The sequence below is a fragment of the Branchiostoma lanceolatum genome, chromosome 11, assembly GCF_035083965.1.
Source record: "Branchiostoma lanceolatum isolate klBraLanc5 chromosome 11, klBraLanc5.hap2, whole genome shotgun sequence".
Lineage (NCBI taxonomy): Eukaryota > Metazoa > Chordata > Leptocardii > Amphioxiformes > Branchiostomatidae > Branchiostoma > Branchiostoma lanceolatum.
Genome location: NC_089732.1, coordinates 5,026,754 through 5,050,792, shown reverse-complemented (window position 1 = coordinate 5,050,792; position 24,039 = coordinate 5,026,754). Strand labels below are relative to the sequence as shown.

Sequence of the window (24,039 nt, the reverse complement as noted above, 5' to 3'; positions counted from 1 at the left end):
TATTGTCAGTATTATATCCTTCTCTCTCCCCATCCATGCCCACAGGTGGATATTTACGGGTTCGGGTACGACCCCCGGTTCTCCGCGCACTACTACGACTCCACCTTCCACGAGCACACGGACAAGGGCACGGTCCACAACAGCACCAACGAGCGGCTCGTCTGGGACCGGCTGCACCACGACGGCATCATCAACTGGTGGAAACGGGACACCAACAGATGACATGAGATGTAACAAGAGCTTGAAGATTTCATACAAAGACACTGTCAAAGACTTTTAAGTTTATACGTAAACTTTGTACATATACTAGCATCACGCAATTCATGGGAAAACATTTGATGAGGCTCAACTGAGAGCATCTTCAATCACTGTCAGAGAGTCTATGCGTAAACGTTGTGCTAGCATCACGCGATTTTGGGGGAAATATTTGACATTTGACTCGTTTGAGAGCATTCTCAATCGTCCCGACATTATCTACTGGTCATGAAAAAAAACAGAAGTTGGAGTCTCATCGATTATTCATTTATTTCATATATTTCGTAACAAAAGTGTAAATCCGTATAGAGTGGTGTAAGGTATCACATTTGCTTTTCCAACGACGTACTTTAGAAGATGCAACAAACGAGTTCAAACCAAGCTCCATGTCTTGTAGATACAAAAATGGTAAAATACACCAATAACATTGGGACATATAGGATCCCGATTTGTCAATACCAACAGCATTCAGTGCCATTTCTATTAAAAAAAAGTGGCTAAAACATTGTGCATTTATTTTGGTCCAGAACCTTAATATAATATACAATTACATGTGGAAAATACAAATATTCAGCCATATTGTATATTGCAGATAAGCCATAACAAAATTAAAAGTCATATATTACAATAAGTGAGATAGAATATATCTGGATAAAAATGTGATTGTCAGTAAATATACACACAATTGAACTCATATCGTTGTGACTATATCCTTGGTATATTGTATACATGTAAATGTGTTGTAATATCATGATTGGGTGATTGCATGTATATAAATGACTAAGACACACCACAAATGGTCCCCAAACCCTGACATTGTCATCAGTATTGCGATACCAAGTACAGCATATAAGACCTCAAATTGGTCGATTTGGACCACTTAATGATACACCTTTCCAGCTATAGGAGTCGCAAGTACAAAAAGCTTATTATGTACATTCAACTTGACCTTTGGACATTGACACAGAACATAACAGTTGTGATTGAGCCAGCCACTAGTAAGCCACTAAAATTCCCCTTGTGTCCAGCCAATGAGCATGCTATATTTGTCAAACTGGCTTTCTGATTGGTTTTGTCATTCTGACAAATGAAAACTGTGCTCTATAAGTCTGACCAATGAGCCTGTTCCATGTCTCACACAGGCAATCTGATTGGCTGAGACCTACATGTGAGTTACAAATTTAAACCGTTTTCTCCACAATCTGATTTCACACTCTTCCGACCACATACATGTACATGTATCTACCCTAAGGCACATAGATATCTTACAATGGCACAAATAACCATTCAAGGACTTATACAATATCATGATCATCCACAGAGCAACCCTAGTGCCGGCACAAGTATTTACAATGCACAGGGTTTTGCAACTTTGTGTATTCTTTGGGCCCAATTCATTATTATCTTGGTTCCATTATTTTTTTTGTATCAAATCAGAAAAAAATGAAGAAAAATACATGAACTTAAAGCTCCTCAGGGAATACATAAGTTATATACTTACATCAATATAAATCTTTTGTCTGTTTCTTCCTTTTTCTACATCTCTCTTTGAAAAAAAGAGCCATGAAAATAACATTTTGCAATCGTTTTTTAACACTACTAATGTGCTCATCCCGGGAATAATACTTTGAATAACAGGTGTATAAGAATATTAACTAAAAGATTGTCTGTTTTGTGTAAAACTTCATTTTTAAAGGTTAGAATAGAAGTTTGGACTAAAATGAAAGAAAAATCATTTGGTTCTGAAGATGAAATAATGGATAATTTACTGTTAACTTTTCAAAACTATCATAAAAAATCTTCCACCTCATCGTTAAAATAATAGTTGATTGTAGATTTTGCACTTGAAAAAATACAACTTTCCACTTTGTCACAGGCACATTTTTACCTTGCACTTGTCCCAAGTTCATGTAACTAGCTTCACTGTCACTAGTGTAAAACATTCTGGGCCACTTCATCTCAAAAATCAAAACTCCCTTTTGCTATCATTGCATCTGAAGAAGTACTTCAACCCACTCAAACTTAAGTCCAAAGCTCAAACTTTCATACATGTAGCTCCACTTCCACCTTTTGCAATATGTTCTTTTTTAACACTCTAAAGGCGTTGCAAGCCAGAGGTCTCAGACCAAAAGCCAAATTCTTGCCATTTGATGTCAGTTTCATGATTCTTGGATCTAGGTGACAGTGGTCCTTCTAACTCTATGCTATATGTACCAAACATCCCTTAGAATGGAAGGGCTTGTAGAGTACATGTATGACCATGATGCTAAAACATTGGACCCTTTTCCATTATTCTCCTCCTTCTAGTAACACATTTCAGCTCCTGTTGAAAACTCTCTGCACTAAGCCAGACAACAGGGATATGCAACCACTACATATTGACAGCTCCTTTGTCAGGATACCCCCCCCCCCACACACACACACACACACACATACCTATGGGGCAACTGGGTGCCTGTGTTGCCTGCTCAACAACATATAGCAATACAAGTTTGGTCCCAAAACACTGGATTGGAATGTTTCCACTGTAAAAACTTTCCACACCAAATAGTAGAGAGAGATTTCAGCTTTCAAATAGATTCCCTGTGGCAACCTTCTTCATTATTTTCTTGGATCATAGATTTGCTACAGTAACTGTATAGCTCTAGATGCTGGATTGCTACGTGTACATGTAAGCCAAGGTACCAGACCTACTATTATTACTAACATTATCAACTGAAAGTTGATTATTTTAAAGTTCAAGCTTATGGTGGCTATGGGTTGGTATGTCGCAGTTCCAAGTTTCCACGGTGACTCTTATACAAGCCTGTCATCAGTGGTTCTATTTTTTGGGAACAGTTCCCAGAGTTAGAAGTCTTTGTCCACAGACTCTGCGGACATGGACCTCGAGTGGATTACAGCCCTGAACAGTACAGCTTCAGTGTTACACAAACCAGGCTATTGTAGGTCCTTAAAGTTTGCATAGAGAGTGAAACTGTCCAGGTACTCCAACACTGCCTGGTAGATGAACTGGTACTGTTCCTATTGCAGGGAGAAACAACAACCATTTATACAGCCTTTTTGTTGATATCATAACAATTATATTTTGCATACATGCATATATGGCTAAAGGCCTTTTCACAATTAAGGCCCAAACTGTGTTATTTATACAGTAAAGCTATTGTGGGGGCAACAACAACCACTTGTATTTACTAATAATAGTTGTCCTAACATGCATGCATTCAAAAAATTGAAAACAGAAAAATATCTTATATACCCCATGGTCATCTAAGTCTTTCCTTATTAGAGCTACACTTTGAGTCTTAAAAACCATTCTGAAACTAGAGTTCCACTACCCAATACCTTCGTCTACTGATGTTAACCTTTTCGAGTGGCATATCATATAACAGCCTCCAGTTTAATTTGCCAATTCTAGTTTGACTTGGGACTACCTCCCACATTTCAGCAATCAAACCTGAATGGCTTAATATCACATCTGGTATGTGAAAATGAAGTCAAGAATATGTAGCAGCTATTGATAACCCTCTGGGGACTAGCCCGATTCTGCAGAAATCTGATAAATTGAGCCAGCATTCTGATAGCTGGAGGCAGAATTCTGATAGCTGGAGGCAGAATTCTGATAGCTGGAGGCAGAATTCTGATAGCTGGAGGCAGAATTCTGATAGCTGGAGGCAGAATTCTGAGACTGGAGGCAGAATTCTGATAGCTGGAGACAGAAATTGTGAGAACTGGAGACAGAAATTGTGAGAACTGGAGACAGAAATTGTGAGAACTGGAGACAGAAATTGTGAGAACTGGAGACAGAAATTGTGAGAACTGGAGACAGAAATTGTGAGAACTGGAGACAGAAATTGTGAGGACTGGAGACAGAAATTGTGAGAACTGGAGACAGAAATTGTGAGAACTGGAGACAGAAATTCTGAGAACTGGAGACAGAATTCTGAGAACTGGAGCCAAAATTCTGATAAATGAAGCCAGAATTCTGGGAACTGGAGGCAGGATTCTGGGAACTGGAGGCAGAATTCTGAATTTATCTATATGCAGGAAGAGAGAGATGATGTGCAGAAATAAACATCAAGTTGGAGGAATAAAACATCAATTTGGATGGTATAAGTATTAGAAGGTATAATTCTGCAGAATTCTGGCCCCTTTAAACATGCCCACAGACTATTTAAAGAGCCTGAAAGGAATAATGAGTACTTTACCACTGTTTGCACCATGTGCGGTCTCTGGTATCTCATGGACTTGACAGTTTGGAAGACATCACAGATGCCCTCTGCCTTCACCCGCTCAATCACTGTGCTCAGGGTTATGAACGCCCCCGTGCGGCCTGCACCAGAACTGCAAGGAAAATATAATAAATAAGTACTATGTCATCAATATACACGTCATGCACGTTCTATATTGCTTTAGCTTCTACATGAAAGAGGAGCATATTAAAGAAGCAAAATAGACAACATCTTCAATGAATATTTATGAAATTGGTTTTGCCATGCAACAATCTATATGACATTTATTTACTTGTTTTCTTCACCATAGGTAACTCACTCAGTGTCGGCTTGCAGTGATTGGTCAGTTGAAATGATGCACTAACCTGCACTGTGATTGGTCAATGAAATTAAACATCTTGCTGAACAGTGATTGGTTAATAAGAGGGCTGCATCTACCTGCAGTGTCCTGTGATTGGTTAATGAGATGGAAGCACCCACCTGCAGTGTACTGTGATTGGTTAATGAGATGGCTGCCCCTACCTGCAGTTTACTGTGATTGGTTAATGAGATGGAAGCACTTACTGAAGGGAAATGTGATTGGTTAATAAGATGGCTTCCCTACCTGCAGTGTACTGTGATTGGTCCATTTCCAGACTGTTGCTGCTGCCTCTCCACCTGACCAATCAGGTCCAACATGCCGGCAGCGTTTGAAGGGATGCCGATCTCCGGCCAGCCGTGGAAGTGGAACTGCTGCACTGTGCGACAGGACGCCTTCTGTTGTGGGAAAGAAATTAAAAAAATTTCAGGACTTCGGTCATGAATAGGCAGCACATTCTACAGGCATTGCATTTCAAGGCGACATGCTTCACCTGTTTTTCTATCTATTACTATTGAGTATTACATTCTCCCTGCTGCCTGAGTCTGTAACCACAATAGGGAACTGGGTGCCAAATGGCTACTTCCGTGTTCTTAAGGTTTACATAGCAGCACACTTCATTTTCACGGTAAGAGAATCATTGAAACAGCTGCAGTTTGCACTCTTTACATGGACAGATTTTTAACTATGTTTTAAGTGAAAATGGAAAAACCTGACAGTTGTACCTTCTCCAGCAACCCCTCTGCCTCCCCTTCAGCATGCTTTTGGAACTTGTGTGTCTGAAAGCAACAAAAATACTATGAATAAAAGAACACTTTTACAAAAGGAAAAGAATCTGATCAACTTGAAGTTATTAATAATACTTTTATGCTATGATGTCTCTTTTCCATATTTCTGAAGAGCCTAGGTACACACAATAATATTTTGCCTCCAAGGGTTGAACCTTATAAAACCCTAACCCTTGTGTCAGATCTTTGGCATGGAAGCGATCAGAGGAGGAAACCTGAGCTAGAGAAGGATGGCTACCAGGCTGCCTACCTTAGTGTTGGTGATGTGGAAAGTGCGGACAGTGTAGTCCTGAAAGGTTTTGTCCCCCTTCGCCTCCACACAGATGTCTCCGTACATCTCAACTTCACCTGGCCAGTACTTATGGCACTTTTCCTGTAACAACATGGGGGATAAAATACAAGTTATGGCAATGAGCAAACAGTGTAATAAGGAGCATGTATTTTGGTTACCAGGTAATACTGCACTAAATTGAATTGTCATCTTGGCCATCTTTCTTTATCTGTAAAACATTTGCTTCAATTGTCTTTATCTTTATAATCTGAGAAAAAAAGTCTTATGGCAATATAACATCCATACCATCATTACAACAGAAACCTATATCTATCTGTTGATTTATTCATGGTCATAAATCCAGCATCAGCATACTTATAAAACGATAATCTAACTAACAGAAATAACAGTTGAAGAGGCAGTAACTTTTGCACAACAGTTACTGTATTAGAGTAGAGTAGTACTGATGAAAAGTAGAACACTAACATGGCCCCTCTCCTCCAACTCTGTGAGCATGATGATAGAGCAGGACTTCCATTCCCAAACCATCCTCCAGAAGTCGTTTACCGTGTTGGGTAGGGGGCCTTGGGTGGCGATGTAGGCATCCTTCTCCCTGTACCCCTACAACAGTCACAGAAGTCAAACCAAGATTGAAGATGACGTTGAATTTGTTTGTTGGTTTGTTTGTTTGTCATGTAACTGTATGCCATTGTATGCTATTTTGTGTAATTTGTGACCTAATGCCTCACTGTTATTGTAAAGCAGTGGCAGTGGTCACACCAGTGAAGCAGGCTACCCTGGTTGAACAGGATAGAAATAGATAAAATATTCGTATCTTCCTTCCTTCACTATAAGTTTCTTCTATCATCACTTTCAGTGTGGTTAGAAACAACAACAAAAACATAAGGAAGTAAATATTGCCAAAAAGCTGGTACATGGACATTTCTACCTCACAGAGTTGACTTTATTTACAAACAAACTCATATCCACATTCAAATTATATACTAAGTTAAACATAACATTGTAATTGAAATCAGATCAAGAAAGATAAGTACTTACATCGACGAAGGCTGCATTGATGTAGTCTGAGTTCTTCATACCCACAGTTGGAGTGATGTACACTCGAGATGTGTCATCTGAAAATGGAAAAATACATCTTAAAATCTTTCTTGCAAATGATTTCGTAGAGAATCAATACATGGAAACACTAATCATGTACAAAGTCAGAGAGGGAATAGTGTCTAGCGTACATTATGATAGGATGATGAATCAGAAAGACTTTTATAGAATCCCATAGCTAAACACTAAATTTTTAAGACCTTAGCATAAATTCCAGTTTTCCTTGTGGCATTTTGGATATTTTTCTCAATTACACCAATATTTCAGATAACTTCCTTTGCCGTAGTGTATCAACCAACAATGAATGATACCATTCAGATGTGTTTGACATTAAATTTTCCAGAAATTGGCACATTTTCAGATTTTTATGATATTCCTAATTATTAAAAGATGACTGACTTACATGGTAGGATCTGCAGTACTCTGTTTTTCTTGATATTGTCTGAAAGGTTTCCTGACCGCATGTTGTGTTTCTCAATGGGGATTTGAGTCAGTTTCTGAATAAAAACAGAGATCATGTAATGTAGAAAATGTAGATAATGTTTGGGACGAAAAAACTTCAAACATAAATCAAATAAATTTAGTAAAAAACGTCAGGAGGACAAGGGTTAACTTTTCTTAATTTGTTTGCCGTACCTTGAACTCTGCCTCCATGCCTGTGTCCTGTGAATCTGGCAGTCTGGCTGCGAGTTGCTGCAGGTGTCTGCGGAGGTTCGTCACCTCAATCTCAGTATCACCGTACAGGAAGTGTTCCAGCAGGGCTTGGTAGATAAACACATACTGGCCCTGGAACATAGCAAACAGCACAATGGTGTCAAATAACATTTCTATTAAGATGAACAACATCAATTCTTAATCATCCTAATCTTCCCATATCTTTTGACAGCTTATAACCACTTTTCTTATTTGTCACATACAAGTAATGAAATCCAATATGTTTAAAGAAATCTTAAAAGTCTTAGAATGCTTGTGCTAACAATAGGTGGACCTATAATAACACCTTAACAGCATTGATTCTATTGAAGACTTAAAAATATTGTTAACAATTTCGGAATTGTTCAGAATTTTGAACTTACACTACTTTGCCATTCACAATTTTTCAGAAAAGAACAACATATCATAAGCTCTTAGACCTTCTTACACAGTATATATACTGGAGTCAAAGTTTTTAAATAAAAAATAAAAAATTTACCTCTGTCTGGACCATCATGCACCTGTTCTGTCGGATCTGTCCGACAAACCCGAACACGTCCACCCGCTGTTCCGCCGCGATCATCTCAAACATGGCGTCAATCACGATGAACGTCCCTGTCCGTCCAACACCCGCACTGTAGGGATGTTAAATTTTGTACACTTACGAACAGCTTAAACTCTTAACAACTGAAGTGTTCAAATCATACCTTGAAGAAGTACACACACACATAGAACAAAACACACACACACACACTCTCCCACACACTCAGTACACACACATGCATGCATACACACACACATATCACAGAAATACATACATACATACACACACTCTCCCACACACAGTACCCACATGCAGTACACACACACACACACACAGACACACATACGTGCACACACACACATGAACACAACACACACACAGCCCTACCTGCAGTGCACCACTATAGGTCCCGAGTCCGCAGGGTTGGCAGCCTTCACTCTCCTCACAAACTTCATCATGCATCCTAACACACACACACACACCACACACACACAAGCGCACACACACACAAACACAAACACACACACACACACACAATCTCAACCCTACCTGCAGTGCACCACTATAGGTCCCGAGTCCGCAGGGTTGGCTGCCTTCACTCTCCTCACAAACTTCATCATGCATCCTAACACACACACACACACCACACACACACACACACACACACACACACACACGCTCACACACAAACACACACACACGCACACACACACACAATCCCAGCCCTACCTGCAGTGCACCACTATGGGTCCCGAGTCCGCAGGGTTGGCTGCCTTCACTCTCCTCACAAACTTCATCATGCCCAGCGGACTCTTGGGCACACCGAAGTCTGGCCAGGTGGTGAAGTGGAAATGGAGAATAGTACGGCACTCTTCACCCTATAAACAGTACAGAAGAGGGGTTCCTAGGTTAGTACATACTCTTGAATAGACTAATCACTGCTACCCATTTTAATTAGCAGAGGAGCCGATACAACTGTATCTACATGGTAAGTGAGCATATTGTTGTCTTTATATCCAAGGGGCTGTTAACGGAGTGCTGGGCTATGGTTACAGTCTAGTGACTTAGGCCCCCTTTCTACTAGACGACACAAAGGGATTGATGAGTGACTGCATAGCGACCAAATTTGGATTGTGTAAACATTGATTTCATAATTGAAATATCATGCAAGACACACAATACACTAATAAAATTTCTAAAATTGTTCCTTTATCTATAAAAATCTATTGAGCAATCGGTCAAATCATTGGTGAGCACAACTAGATTCTATTGGTTTGCTTTTCTCCTTTAGATTAGCTGTCACAAAATTCTAATGAAAGAACCTACCGTCCAAAGAGTGAGAGTCCTGATGACGTAATCCACCAGGGTGGAGGTCTCCTCACACCGCACTGTGAAGTCACCGTACTGCTTGGACCCCGTGTCAGGCCAATACTGGGTGCACTTCACCTAAAAGCAGATAGGGGGAGATGCTACATCAGTATCAAGCTCTACTTATCTTCTTCTTGTCATCCTCAATTGTAGTGCAGTGGGACTTGGCTAAGCTCAACTACAATCAGAATATTTTGTACCAATAGGAAGAAAATTAATCAGACAATATTTCCCCACCTTGTTCTTTTCCTTGACATTGGTTACCATGACGATGGTTGCCGTGTTCTGTTCCCAAACCATCCTCCAGAAGTCCTGCAGGGTTTCCTCCTTGGGTCCTGGGAGAACAATGTTTAACATAGCTTTAGGTTTTTTATTTCTTTTCAGTTTCAACAAAACCTACCCACATGACAAAATACCAAATAACATTCCCATAGGTTCTTGACTTATGCTGACCGAAAAATATCCAAAAACACGGATAAACCAAAAACGATACCTCTATTTTTCATGGAGGTGACAATCTGACCTATTTGTTAAGATTGTATTCCTTTCATATCAAAATTTGCTTTGATCTTTATACTGTATCTTGCTCAAACCTTTCAGTTTGATGATTTCAAATTCAATATCCTGAACCTTTACTTTGAACAATTTTAAAAACTGAAATAATTTCACATAATATTCTACCCACCTTGAGCTGCAATGAACTTCTTGCTGTGCTTGTAGCCGTCCACATAGTTAGCATTGATGTAGTCGGAACACGCCACTCCAGGGATGGGGGTCAGATGCACACGAGAGTGGTCATCTGTAATATGGAAACAAAAGAACCGTCAAGTACCAATATGAAAGAAAGTTCCTGGCTTCAAAACCAAAGAAAATATATTTGCAGATGTAATTTTCATCAGGGCTACTATTTCTTGCAACTCAGTATATATTGATTTATCAACCAAATTATTAACAGATTGTCAACTATCAGAAGAATGAAGTCATACTAATAGATATGAATATATGTCTGCCTTCATTTCTGTTCGTAATCTTTTTGAAAAATATCCCAAAATCTAATTTAGATTTACACATAGCACGCACACACACAATATACATTGTAACTCTTGATTTGAGATTTTTCAATACTTTCATATGCACAGAATAAAAATGTCATGGTATTTAAATTCCTCTAATTGCAATCCAAACCTCGCCATGCTACATGCATAGTCATGATTTTTAATTGGCAGATGGCAAGTGTTGCTGCTCCTTACACATGATGATGTTGACAAATCTGTTCTTCTTGCTGTTCTCCGGCAGCAGGAAGGCCTCGTATGAGGCAGAGGGCTCTTGAGGCAGCGCGTCGTACTCCTCGCGGAACAGCTGATCATCGTTGGCATGGCGGCGGTTGAACTCCTTCTCTAGTCTCTCCATGGGGATAGGCGGGTAATGTGCTGGAAGAGGGGGGAAGTGAAATTAATCTTGTTCAAAAGAACTGAATGAATTGAGCTATTCTTCCACTGGTTGTGACAGAGAAGACAGATGCTACCACAAGGTTTGAAATACTGGGTGCATGTGCACTTTTGTAGGCTAAGGTATCTAAAGCTGCTATATTGAAAAATGTAAAGAGATCTACATGATTGTACAAATGAACTTATGTAGCATATGATCCATTTATGAACACTTCAGATATCCAGGTGTTCAGGACATTCTTGATAAAACCCTTTTTTCAATGAGGCAGCCTTAGGGTACCTGGCAGAATAATAATAGTCTGATTTGAAGTCCAAGACTTTATCAGAGTAAAGGGATAAGTTGTGATAATTCCTTACCAGCCCCCCTATGGAGAGGCATCTCCTCATCCCGGCCACCGCTCTTCCTGAAGGAGTTTCTGAGCCCGCTCCGCTTCTTGGACCTCCTCACATGGGGCATGCCATTGCCTGCTGCCTTGTTGTTCAACCTTCTCCTAAAATACAGACAATAGAGAAAAATTAGTTCTTTCTATGCGTCAGACACACCACACATATCGTAAAGATCAGGTTTCCTTCCTGGTGTGAGTGGTCCAAACCTTACAGTCTGGTCTTACACAGCTAGTACTCAATGCACAAAACTGGTGTGTTATGCCTAAAGGTAGTTTATGGTTATGCTATACAAACAAACAAAAACACGTCGTGTAACATCTACTAACATAATTCCACCAGGTTACATAATTCCGCCACCCTGAAAAGATACGTCCAAACAGATCTCCAACCCAACGTCTCCATAATGCACTCCTGTATATCTAAACTGTGCATACCTGGGGAATGCTGCACTACAAATCTCTCAAAACCTCTGTTTTTCAAAGTGGCGGATTTATGTAAACTGGCAGAGTAATGTTAATAGGGGTTACATCACAGTGTACACCTGACTCACCTGATCAGGATGATGAGCACAGTGAGGATAACGAGAACGACCACAGCGGAGCAGAGGATGATGAGGATCAGCATCCAGTTGGTACCCGGAGACGGAGCAGTCATGATGGGCAGGGAGTAACCACTACTGCTGTACAGGGGCTGGGAGGAAGGGGGAGAACCATTAATAGTGTCTTAAAAATGAGGGGGGACATTCTGTCAATAGAACCGACATTGTAGGAACAATTTAGTACTTGGCAACATAGAAGACAGAGGGATAAACCACTGCTTTTTCAAAGGGGCTGGAGAACAAGGGGGAGAAACGTTACTGGTGTCTTTAAAATTGGAGGGAGGCAAAAGAAACATTCTGTCTATAGATACTGTAGACACAAATTTTGTACTTGGTAACATGCGGGGCACAGGGATAAACTACTGGTGCTGTAATGAGGCTGGGGAGGAAGGGGGGGGCATTAATAGTGTCTTTATAATTGGGGGAGGGGCAAGAGAAAGATTGTCTCTATAGACCAATATCATAGACACAATTTGGTACTTGGCAATATGGAAGAAAAAGAAGCTGACTTTGGTCCTTTACTGACCGAAACTTTAAGAAATCTGTTCTATCTTACCTGTGCCCCATCCTGTGGCCGGCTACCGTAAGCCCTGTGCACGACGGTGTATCTTGTGCCAGGTTTGAGGGGAGAGTTGGTGTACACTCCCTCATAGATGTCCTCTACAGACAGGGCACGCTTTCTCCTGCCCCCACCCACACTTCCAGCACAGGACGTCTTCCTACCATCTCCAAGAAAAACATCTTCCTCCAAGTCATCCCTGTAAAACATTCAGCAAACTTTAAGACAAGGAACTCACAACCATAAGGGAGCACACCCCAGTTTATTTTGGGTTTGGTAATTGGAGGCTGTGCACCCTAAAGTTTTGGTACTGTTTCTTCCAGGGAATTATTCCGAAGTACATCAACTGTGTATGATACACGGGTTGAAAGCCTATCCCTTCCGTCACAAGACCAGCTGAGTTTTGAAACCATTTTGTCACTTTCTTGTCGCACACTACCACGGACCCAGGTCGCGGAAGAACTGGGGTGTGCATCATTTACAGCTACACAAAGGCATCTTCTAGCAGTCTTGAGGGTATCATCCATTTTCTTAAACATCAGCTTACCTTGTTTATACAAAATTAATCCTTTAAGCAACTAGATAAATTCTCTTAAATTCCATCCACTACCTTTCATCAATGACAGAAAATGAGTCAGAATCTCAATCACTGATGAAAAAGCTGGTGAATGCTATCTGAAACATCTGACTCTTTAGATTATTTATCAAGTTGCTTGGTTTACATAATGTAAGTGGGAAGGATGGGTCCTTGAGACAGCTATGGTGCCCAAACAAAGAAAACTTTCAGTAAAGACAACAGAAATTCTATCTCACCTGCTAAAGGCCAAGGCCACATAAGCAGTGACATTGTTGCCTGATGAAGCCTGTTGTTCAGACACCACCTTCAGTTGGTCCACAGGTGGCAGAGTCTTGAGTGACATTTCATCTGTCATCTCCAGCACAAGCACCTGGTAACACCTGGATTAAAAGATATTGAATCAATCAATCATTCATTTAAACAAAAATTAATACACACTAAAGTCAATGAATAAATTCCTCAATGAGTGAAAAAATAAATGAACAAGTGGATCACATTTTATAACATGCTTTGGAAAGCATTTTATAATAACATTTCATAACTGTTACAATTCTTTGCTCTCTATATTTTGTTGGGTCTTTAGTTGGACGAGGCAAGTCACATTTTATTATGATTGTCAAAATGGTAGGCTCATTTTGAAGCATTCTAGCGACTTGCAACTACACTACCGCAAATCTTAGAAAGGCAGGTTCTTAGTCCATCCAAGAACAGGGCATTCTGGAACCTGGCAAGCAGACAATCTCTCTTACTGGTGCAATCCCCATGGATTACACCAATGGCGCAATCCTGGGCCATCTAATACTTACTCCACGGGTCCTGTCCTCTCAGACACCTGTGACAGAGTGATGGGATAGCCGTTGTGCTTGATGACCTCGGCGACCTGTGGCATGGCTGGAGGAGCGGGTGTTCTGGGTTCTGTGGGGTAACAAGGCATAACTATTTTTGTAACTAATGTTAAAACTTTAAGAAATGATAGATTTTAAAATATCTTTTTTTACTTACATTGTAAATGTAAAAATATGCTGTATTCTAGTGTACAACAGTATCTTTACGTACATAACCATACACCTAGGTGAACTGGTGAACCCACAGTGAAAAATCTAGGTGTATAGCAGCTCCAATTTCGGATACATGCACAAAAGTGCACGTGCACCCAGTATTTAATCCTTGATTTGTTAACCAGCATAGCAGACTAGTACTTACTCCCCGGTGGCACCTCGCACACACTGGTGCTGTCTGTGTAGGGGCTGAACTCCCCCATCCCGGCGTACGTGGACGCCGTCATGTTGAACCTGTACCGGGAGTTTGGCGTCAGGAACTGCATGGGGAACGTTCCCATTCTCACATGGGGGTTGAAGTTATCCTGGCTGTACTCCACAGCCTGAGCGCCAGGGGGCGCATCTACCCAAATGCCAGTCAGGTGCGCCTGGGATGTAGAAAAAATGGTATAAACAAATGGTAAATGTAAAATTTTAACAACCTTCCCTTGCTGTCAACATTGGTGCCTGTGCCACAAATGCCACTATAATACAACAGTTCCAAATTACCTTCAAACATAGTTAGTATCATTTAATGAACTTGGATGTTTGTACAAAATATACACCCCTCAGATGTTAGTCTGATGAACATCAAACCTTACAAATGATACTTCCAGTTCATAATTCCTGCTGTCAGGTAAAGTTAAGTTAAAGTCAAATTCTGTCCATGGCATCATAATGAACCCCGCAGCTAGTTTGGAATCACATCTCGTAAAAACGTTCTTTAAGATTATAATGCACAGTTCTCTTCTGAAAATATTGTTTGAAGATACAATGTTTGAAGGGATGTGTACTGACTGTGTATTTGATGATTGTGCCATTAGGAGTCTCTGGTACGTCCCATTGTAGCACACAGGCATTTTGGCTGGTGGACAGATGAACTCCTCTTGGAGCACTGGGTACTGATAAACGAATTAGGGAAATGGTCAGATGATAAGATGCAATGGAAGCAAGGATTGTTAAACTTGAAATATTACATTTCATTAACATGCTATATAACCTATAATGTATTTCATTTCTTGCCGTGGGAATACTGTTGAAAGGAAAGATTTTTCAGTTACAGAAGGCCTTGAACAAAAAAAGGCATTTTACATAATCAAAAATACAACCACGGAATAAAAGATATTACCAAAATGTTTCTATCATTATGTCAGACGTGTTGCTCTTACAAATAAAACATTCTGTACTTACACCCATCACTGGTTGTCTTGTTGACTTTACTCTCATGTCCTCTACATGGACCAAGGTTAAATGGAACCACCTAAAAGACAAACAAAATACACTGTACATATAGCTAACATGTATCATCATGTTACGTATAAGCTATACACTTGTATTCAAATTCATAATTACTATGGATATGAGACAAATATTAATTCAGCATGATTTGATTTGCATAGATGCACCCAAGATGCACCCAAATACGCATTGACAGACAAAGGTCTGTGGGTTACGGTTAAACATGATCATCACATGTTTATCACATGACCAACACAAGGCTTGCACATGAAAATCACATGACCCTCTAAAAGTGTTCTTTAAGTACATTTTTGTATACATCATTTTGTGAATGTTGATATCTAATAAGTCTTACTCTAACATTTGATATACATGTACTTACTCTGACAGTGTATTCCGTTGCTGGAGCCAAACCTTGATATTTCACTTGCAGGTTATCACCAGGACCTAAAGTGTTGTCCGCCACCTTTATCAGACCTCTGAATAGTTCGACTTGATATTCATACAATTCTCCATTGAGTGCTTCTGGTTCAGCCCAGGTGGCATGAAGGACAGTTGAAGAAACGTTGATAAGCTGTAGAGATCTGACTGGTGTGGGATCTGTAAAAGAATCATTAAAATAAATGTCAATGAGATATTGAACTGATTAACTAGTTCATAATGTAATGTTTTACTTTACTTTACCTTACTGCTTGCAAATGAATTTTTTTTATAATATGAATACACCATATGCACGATGCAGTAAACGTCAACAAACAACAATGCAAAAAACAATTTGCATTAAAATGGACATTCAACAGAAAGGACAACAAACTCACATCCTGGATTAGTCCGTACAGTGACCCAACGGTGCCAGGCTCCCACACCATTGCTGACCACGGCTCGCACTGAGACCTCATACTGAGTGTAGGACTGGAGATCTTCCAGATAATATGTGGTCCTCGTTGTTGCATTACTGATTACTTGTGGGGACCCTCTTGTACCCGCAGGCCTGTAGCTGATGTCATATCCTGTGACTTCAGCTTGGTGGTTTGCAGGTGGGGTCCATCGAAGGGTCAGCCGTCCTACACCACAGGAACCGCTGGCAGTGAAAGCCTGCACTTCACCTGGTACCAGTGCGGCTGGATCTGGAAGGATCAGAAAATGTCATGAACACTCTTTGATTCTCTTTTGTTTTGGTCAACACATTGTAAATCCATAGACAACGACTGTATGATAAATATGTTGCTAATAGTAATGCATGTACAATTGTTTTTTATCGTAATAGGACTATAGCCAAGGACATAGTATAGCACGGTGAAAGTACCTACATGTGTATGTACAAATGAAAAGATTCTGTTTGCACTTGAAAGTTGTATGACTGTGACAGGAAGTATTGTCTGCCATTCTGGATGGGCTAACCTGGAAACTGCCAGATAACTTGAAATTTGTTATGATTATGTTATTTACTAAGTCATGTAACAGGGCTCGAAATAGTGGGTGCATGTGCACCCAGTGCACCCAAAATTGGAGCTGTGCACCTAAGTTTGACTGTGGGTGCACTGGTGCACCTAATATATTTTGTAGCGTATAGGGTTAAGGTACTAATGTACACTAGTATGCAGAATATTCTTGAAACGTAAGTATAAAAAACAGCATGATAACTTTTTTCTGTACTTTATTTAATGTATTATTTGTTTGAAATTTTGAAGTTAGCTATAGAATTACAGATTGAAGTTCTTAAGAAAGGCAACAGCATTAGACTTTGTAATTATGTTCTGAAGAACATTCAACTTTATTTTATCTGGACAGGTGCACCCAAAATTCTTTCTGTGCACCCAATTTTTTGAGTTGGGTGCACCAGTGCACCTATTCCCAAATATGAATTTCGAGCCCTGTGTAATTATCACAAGAGTACCTCTAACATGGTTGTCACATCACATGCAATCACACTGAACATCTGACTCTCCCAGGTTCAACAAGCCAGAATGGCACCCCCAAAAAAGCTTAATACATTACCTATGTCACAGTGGGCGCCGATGTTCCCACTGCTACAGGTACACATGTAGCCGTTCAGTCTGTTCACACAAGTCCCTCCGGCACAGGGGTTCGACTGGCACTCATCTACGTCTGTAGGGGGAGGGCAACATTTCACTGAGTCCAACATCTTAACCTTCTTCCTGCTTGAGGAAACCATTTACCCCAAGTTTGTGCTTGTTACATTAGACCTAAATTGGAAGAAATACTGCAAATACCTGTGAACCATTGTTCTTGCCCTGCTATGGCCTTTATCATCATCATATACACATGTACATGTAGTTAAAAAGTAGCTCTGTTCTTTCTATTGACAATTGCTAAAAGTGTAACTCTTTTTTATTTCTATTTATTTACAACAGTGCCTAGAAACCTGAGCAGAACTTGGTATCTGTATCTATCTAGCTAGTATAACCGCCCTTCAGTGTAACACACCAGCTTAATTTTACCAGTGGTACTGACCTTGATCACAGTTAGTTCCGGTCCATCCAGGTGTACACCGGCAGGTGTAGGTAGCGCTGCCTGCAGGTGGGGTGTTCGTACAGGTGGCTCCATTCTTACACGGCTGGCTCAAACACTCGTCTATGTCTAGAGAGGAAAGTGGAGAAATTAGACTTTTTTTGTAATTTTTGGTAAGAATGACAAAACAGTTACCACATTATTGTCAGAGCTTGAATACAATAAGGGGAAAAGAGGGCTTTTATAGTCATTTTGTGTGAGATTATAATTTTTATAGATGGAGCATTTTTTATGCCAAGAGCTATCTTGTCTCAGTATATCTATGTAGTAATAGAACTAAATAGCAGCCTACAATATGAAAACTCAGGAATTACAAATTATAAGAAATCAAGAGAAAATGTCTGCAAGTAGCAGCATAGTTGACCTAAGCCCAAACTGCGACAAGATTTGTCTGGCTTTTCTGTGAGATGCTGGTAATATCAAATTCACTTCTGTGACACTACAGTCAAACACGACTACTACTACTACTACTACTGGTGGCATAAGGGCCAACTGACATTTGTAGCCATTTTCTGGTAGTCCCTTTACTTTAGTTAAACATTTTGTGCTTATTTCTCCATTGAACTGAGCAGAAAGACTCCTATCTATAGTGACCACCTGTCTACGTACCATGATCATGTTTTCTAGCTCCCTAGCATGGTCACACAGCCACACTAGACATGTTTGACACTCTTCTTGTTAAACGTACCATCTTGACAAGACTGTCCCCTCCACCCTGCCTCACACCCTCCAAATCTGCACATCCCATTTTCAATGTCACATTCCTCTGGTAAGTAACAGTGACAGGTCTGGGTACAGTCTGGGCCAAACTTTCCCTCATCACAAGCTAAAAACATAACAAAAAACAAAACAATAAAAAATCATGACACTGAAAAAAATAGCCAGAAATAGATTTCATTTCTATTTTCTCTGCAGTCACTATTCCTTTGCATCTCCATGAGGGTTTCCATATTAGGGAAAAGAGTGAGCACATTAATCTCCTATATGAGGGTAAAGGTTCCACATCATTTGAGGCCAGCCGTAGAGACAGTGAGTTGTTATCAACTATGACTAGGACACGGTGATGGAGCCCAGCCCTCTCCTTCCACCACCTGTTACCTCCCGAACCAAAGTCTGGTACCCATTTTTACACCTGGGTGGAGTGGGGAAAGTTGTATAAAGTGCCTTTCCCAAGGACAGTCAACATCTAGCCAAGAGCGCCAGGATTCAAACCTGTGACCTCTAAATACCGTGTCCCCTAGCCACACAATGACACCTATGTAGACTATGAGTTAAAAATGCAGACCGCTAAACGATGTTTAGAAATTACTAGAATGCCCCCCCAAACATACATAAAACATTGAAACTCAATATATGCTGGAGAAGGAGAGTGAAAATGAAAAACATCATGAAGTACTTCTGTCTTGATATTCTAATGAGGCTACCATGCCAAAAAGAGATGGTCTAGATCTGCTTCCAACCAACTCTATACCTCTGAAGTATCTATGATTTCTAGCATTTACAGCTACATGTACCATATACCTGTTTGACACTGTCCACCTTGATACCCAGGGGCACACTGAGGTCCAGTAGCGGACGGACAGAAACCAAAAGTCTTGGAGCAGACACCACCGTTAGAGCAATGTCCACACTGTTGTCTGCAGTCCTCACCATAAAACCCATCACCACAAGCTACAAGTACATGTACAAGGTACAACAGAGGGGGAAAAGAAAGGTAGGTAAGGTGAACTAAAAGGGTTTCATAAAAAGAACATTGGCAAGATATGATTGGAAGGTAGGCAATAAAAAGTATTACTGTAATAACGAGAAAACTATTAGGAAGTTTTTGATCATGCAGGGAAAGTTAAACTTAAAGAATTGAAGTTTTGTTTCTCACACTACACTAACCCCCATTTTTCCTCAAAGACCTCTAAACAGTAAACCTGAGAGGAAAAAGATAAAAGGGAAAAGAAGAGAAGGAAAGAGGGAGTTAAGAAAGACGGAAATGAATGAATTGATGGATCAGAAAGATAAAAGAAGACAGAGTGATAAACAAGAAAGAAGGAAATGAATGAATAAATGAATTAATTAATTGATTGAAGGATGGGTGAGAAAGATAAAGAAGAGAAGAGAAAGAGAGAGAAATAAAGAGTGCCATACTTGTAGAAATGTTGGAAGTACATTTGTAACTGACATTGAAAATCATCCATCCAACATACCACTTTTCAGGTAAAAAAAGGAAAGCCACTTTTGTGTATAACACTAGAAACAGTTACCTGTTTGACATAGTGTACCCATATACCCGGGGGCACAGCGAGGACTGTTGTAAGGACAGTACCCAGAAGCCTTGTCACAGAAAGCACTCTTAGCACAATGTCCACACTGTAGTTTGCAGCCCTCACCATAGAAACCACCACCACATGCTAGTACAGGTTACACAGCACAACAGAAGGAGAGAAGGGGAATAGTCATAGGTAAGATTAACTGAAAGGGTATAAAAACTGTAAATCAAAAGAAAACTTGCAAGATATTATTGAAAGCAAGCAATAGATTTAGATGGTATCATATTGTAATTAAGAGAAAGGCATTAGAGAGGGTTTGATGTATGGAAAATTGAAGTTTTCTCTCTCACTGTACCCTCTTTCCTGAAGAACCTCTAAGCAGTGTAATGTATATGAAGTAACTGTAGTTATGCTGGGGGAAAGAGAATAAAAGGAAAGGAAGGAAAGAAAAATGATATAAGAGAACTAATGAACGAATGAATGATTTAAAGAAAAAACAAAGAGCACTAAAGAGGGTCATGTTTGTACAAATGATGCTGCTTTGCAACTATATTTGTGTTGTACCTAACAAAAATAACACACTCAGCACACATCTTTTCACAGTAAAAAAAACTCTCTTGTACATAACACTAGAAACTGTTACCTCTGTGACATCGTATACCCATATAGCCAGGGTCACAGCGAGGACTTGTGTCTGGGCAGTACCCAGAAGCCTTGTCACAGAAAGCACCGTTAAAACACTGTCCACACCATTGCCTGCAGTTCTCACCATAGAAACCATCACCACATTCATCTATAGTTTAGCAAGAAAAGAAGCAAGAGAAAATGATAAACACCAAAATGATAGAAATCAGAGAAAAGTACCTCTAGAAAAACATAACTGAAAGAACCTTAAAGAAAAGCACTTGCTACAGATGAAGAACAAACAAAGCAAGACTTGGTCCTCTTGCACTTGTACTTAAGAGGACATATACATATCAAATAAAGTATATACATGTAGATGCATTTACCTGTAAGTTGAACTGGCTTGATCATCATGGTGCTCTTCTTGAGTGAGTAGCTTGATCCCCTCCATGTAGGCCAGACTACTCCTGTTTTATCACATCCTGCTGCATCGCCTGCCTCCCCTTTACAACTGGGTGAATAATAGCCATTCAATGTGCCCTGGCCACATGATGTAGGATACCACCAACCACCTCTTCCCCTGTATTCTGCACAGTTGAAAGTCGCATTGTCGTTGTCCTGATCCGTTGTTGAGAACATTGTCCCATTGGAGTTAGACAGACTGTCCCCAGGCGTAGTTCCAACGTAACCTCCTATCTGTAAGGTGTATTTACTGGTGGCGTCCTTTACTGAGAACTGAGAGTATTGCAAGTCGGCAACTACACCATTCCAGTCTTCTAACCTCACTGCAAGTTTATACGGTTTCTGTGAAGTGAGTTGGTGGATTCTGTCCAGACCCAGCCAAAAGTCTTCATCAAATACAGAGCCAAATCCAGCCACGTACTCGTAAAATGATTTGTCAAAGGATTGGACACCGTTGTGTCTCTTTTGTATAACAGTCCAGCCACCACCTTCATAGGTCATGTCACATAGAGCATTAAAGGGAGAGGCAGGGTTGCCAATACTGTACACTCTATCCTCTCTTTGGCCACTGCTATAATGATCAGCACAGTCCTGGGCTAAGACCTGTCCTCCTACAAGAAGAAAAAAGATCAAGTCAGTTAGATTAAAGTATTTGCAAAGGAAATCAAATTAACTTTAACCAAACAATATGATCATGTCTAGTTCTAAACATGTATGGATGGCATGCAAGAAAACAGGACAAAATTAAGATGAAGTGGAGCATTTATTGGACAAAGAAAGTCAACAAGGAAACATATAACAGTTAATTGCTTGTAATTTCAAGCCTTAAGCTTATACTTAAACAAGGAAACCACAGATCTTATGATAGTGATATAACTTTTTATAACATTTTATTTTTATCTTGGTACAGTGATGTGACATTTTCTAAAACAAAAGGCCTGTTTAAAAGCTGTTTGGACGTGTGTAAAATTCAGGGTACCCTGTAATCACACGTCAAGCTCTGATCACAGGGATACAAATTTTGAACAAATCAAAGCTTTCTACATTGAAAAAAGTACACAATTAATCCAAAACCACACAAGACTATAACATATCACTTCCCCTTTGACCTCCCCTTTGACAAACAACCCTCCTGTATATATCACATTTCCTCCTGCCTTTCCTGATGTAACTTCCTGCCCTGTCAGTAGTATTATGTTCCACTGTGCACCACAGCTTATCTCCTATAACAGCAGCGGGGGACAAGGCTGAACTAAATTGATTTTTGAGTTATCACCATGATGAAAAGACTATCAAAAGCTTAAGTTTATTAAAATTGAGAACAGAAAACAAGATAACTGACATATTCTATAGTAGTAACAGAACTAAGTAATATCAATTGAAAGGTAGTCACTGTTATTATACATGTACTAGTAGTACATTTAATTATGGAACATTGCTGTTGTTTGTGCTATGCACTTTTGTTTGTTTGCATTTCATAGTTGGTACAAGGACAAGTGCTGTAAGACCAGACAGACACCGGTAGGTCTAATCCACTCATTGAAATGGATCCCTACCCGTACATGTGGTGGCTTCTTTTATTAAAATGTGTTCAGGTATGTTTTCCTCAAACATTGACTTAGTATCCCGTCCGAAGGACTGCAAACCCTACCAGTAGCATGCAAGGTAGGTCGGGATCGAACCCCCACCTTCGAACTAAAAAGCGGTATTACCACAAATCGGGCCACGGCACGCTACGTATTGTGCTTCATTGTATTTGTAATGACTGATTGAAAATGATATGCCTGATTAGCAGCACCATATCAGTTGTTTTCATCTCATTTCACCCTGCATTAAAATGTTATCAAGAACAGACATGTTCTAAAACCTGATGAAAACCTGTGTTTAATCATTAAAATCTGGGGAAATATTCAGACACCTGGTCATCATGACTACGTTATATGCTAGATTCTATGTGTTCTATATCGTATATGGGAACAAATAATGAACTTAAGTAATTTGATAATACCCACAAGTTAACATGTCTACCATATCAATAATGCAAAAGCTGTGTTGATGAGCCCTATTAATATTTCATTCATATCTAGTGTTAGACTATACCCTTCTGTAACATAAAATCTATGATCCTCATGGTTCAAATATATCATATGGCAGCGTTGACTCACACACTTCCTGATACTGATAACGTTAGATCTACTCTAACAGTGGGGAGGGGGGCGGAACGAAGGACTCATATGCTTCGAAATATTTCTCCCTGTAAAACGTAAGGGATGTCAATAGAGAAACAAGAAGGATACAGGGCAAACTACAAGAGGTTGAGGACATCGGGAAGAAGGCGATGTGTTTTTTCGCGCTGTAAACATTTGACGAAACGCAGACTGGAGGCTGTCAAGAAACCAAAACATTTCTTTGCCACGCCTTTCACTTTCGTAGACGAAACCGGTCATTTCTGGGGAGATCGAAGAGAAATGTGAGGACTTACCGATCAAGAACAAGCAGAGGGTGGCCAGAATCGCAGCTCCAGGCCAGGGAGCCATCTTCGAAGGCTAAAACTTGGCTAAAATGTCCGTCTTTTCGTCCCAAAGTGATACTTCTTCCGCTAAAAATCAACCCAACCGTCTCGCACTTCCGCTTTGACTGTCTCACTACGCTACCAGGAAACTTCCGCAGAAGTTAGTCCCACCGGTACC

At 40.1% G+C, this 24,039-nt stretch overlaps 2 protein-coding genes across 8 annotated transcripts in view; one reads left to right on the top strand and one right to left on the bottom strand.

Moving 5' to 3' along the window:
• Nucleotides 1-949, top strand: part of LOC136445410 (alpha-N-acetylgalactosaminide alpha-2,6-sialyltransferase 1-like) — a 9,605-nt gene extending 8,656 nt beyond the window's left edge. For both annotated transcript variants that reach the window (XM_066443410.1, XM_066443409.1), the window contains exon 11: nt 46-949. In XM_066443410.1, the coding sequence (XP_066299507.1) occupies nt 46-222 (177 nt within the window). In that variant the 3' untranslated portion in view covers nt 223-949. The remainder of the gene's footprint in view (nt 1-45) is intronic.
• LOC136445409 (receptor-type tyrosine-protein phosphatase S-like) lies at nt 507-24,039 on the bottom strand. 6 transcript variants are annotated; one of them, XM_066443402.1, is made up of 33 exons: nt 23,832-24,039; nt 21,274-21,960; nt 20,907-21,056; nt 20,258-20,404; nt 19,524-19,673; nt 18,691-18,828; nt 17,946-18,071; nt 17,469-17,579; nt 16,289-16,597; nt 15,853-16,070; nt 15,423-15,492; nt 15,030-15,133; nt 14,398-14,620; nt 14,001-14,109; nt 13,431-13,574; nt 12,615-12,816; nt 12,011-12,150; nt 11,431-11,564; nt 10,876-11,055; nt 10,311-10,424; nt 9,863-9,960; nt 9,584-9,703; nt 8,987-9,135; nt 8,213-8,348; nt 7,657-7,806; nt 7,424-7,517; nt 6,961-7,037; nt 6,388-6,522; nt 5,881-6,003; nt 5,568-5,621; nt 5,089-5,240; nt 4,461-4,596; nt 507-3,276 (listed from the first exon to the last, which is right to left on the bottom strand). In XM_066443402.1, exons 1-33 carry the CDS (start codon nt 23,884-23,886, stop codon nt 3,193-3,195), a joined length of 5,019 nt encoding a protein of 1,672 aa, XP_066299499.1. In that variant the 5' UTR covers nt 23,887-24,039; the 3' UTR covers nt 507-3,192. The 6 variants fall into 6 exon arrangements, with proteins under 6 accessions (XP_066299499.1, XP_066299500.1, XP_066299501.1 ...); XM_066443403.1 differs by lacking the exon at nt 18,691-18,828; XM_066443404.1 differs by lacking the exon at nt 20,258-20,404.

Coding starts and splice junctions, on each gene's coding strand:
- LOC136445409 (XM_066443402.1), bottom strand. CDS start 23,886: ATGGCTCCCTGGCCTGGAGCTGCGATTCTGGCCACCCTCTGCTTGTTC. Junction 12,817..13,430: donor GTGGCCTTGGCCTTTAGCAG/GTGAGATAGAAT, acceptor AATGTTTTACAG/GGATGACTTGGAGGAAGATG. Junction 6,004..6,387: donor AGTTGGAGGAGAGGGGCCAT/GTTAGTGTTCTA, acceptor ATGTTGTTACAG/GAAAAGTGCCATAAGTACTG.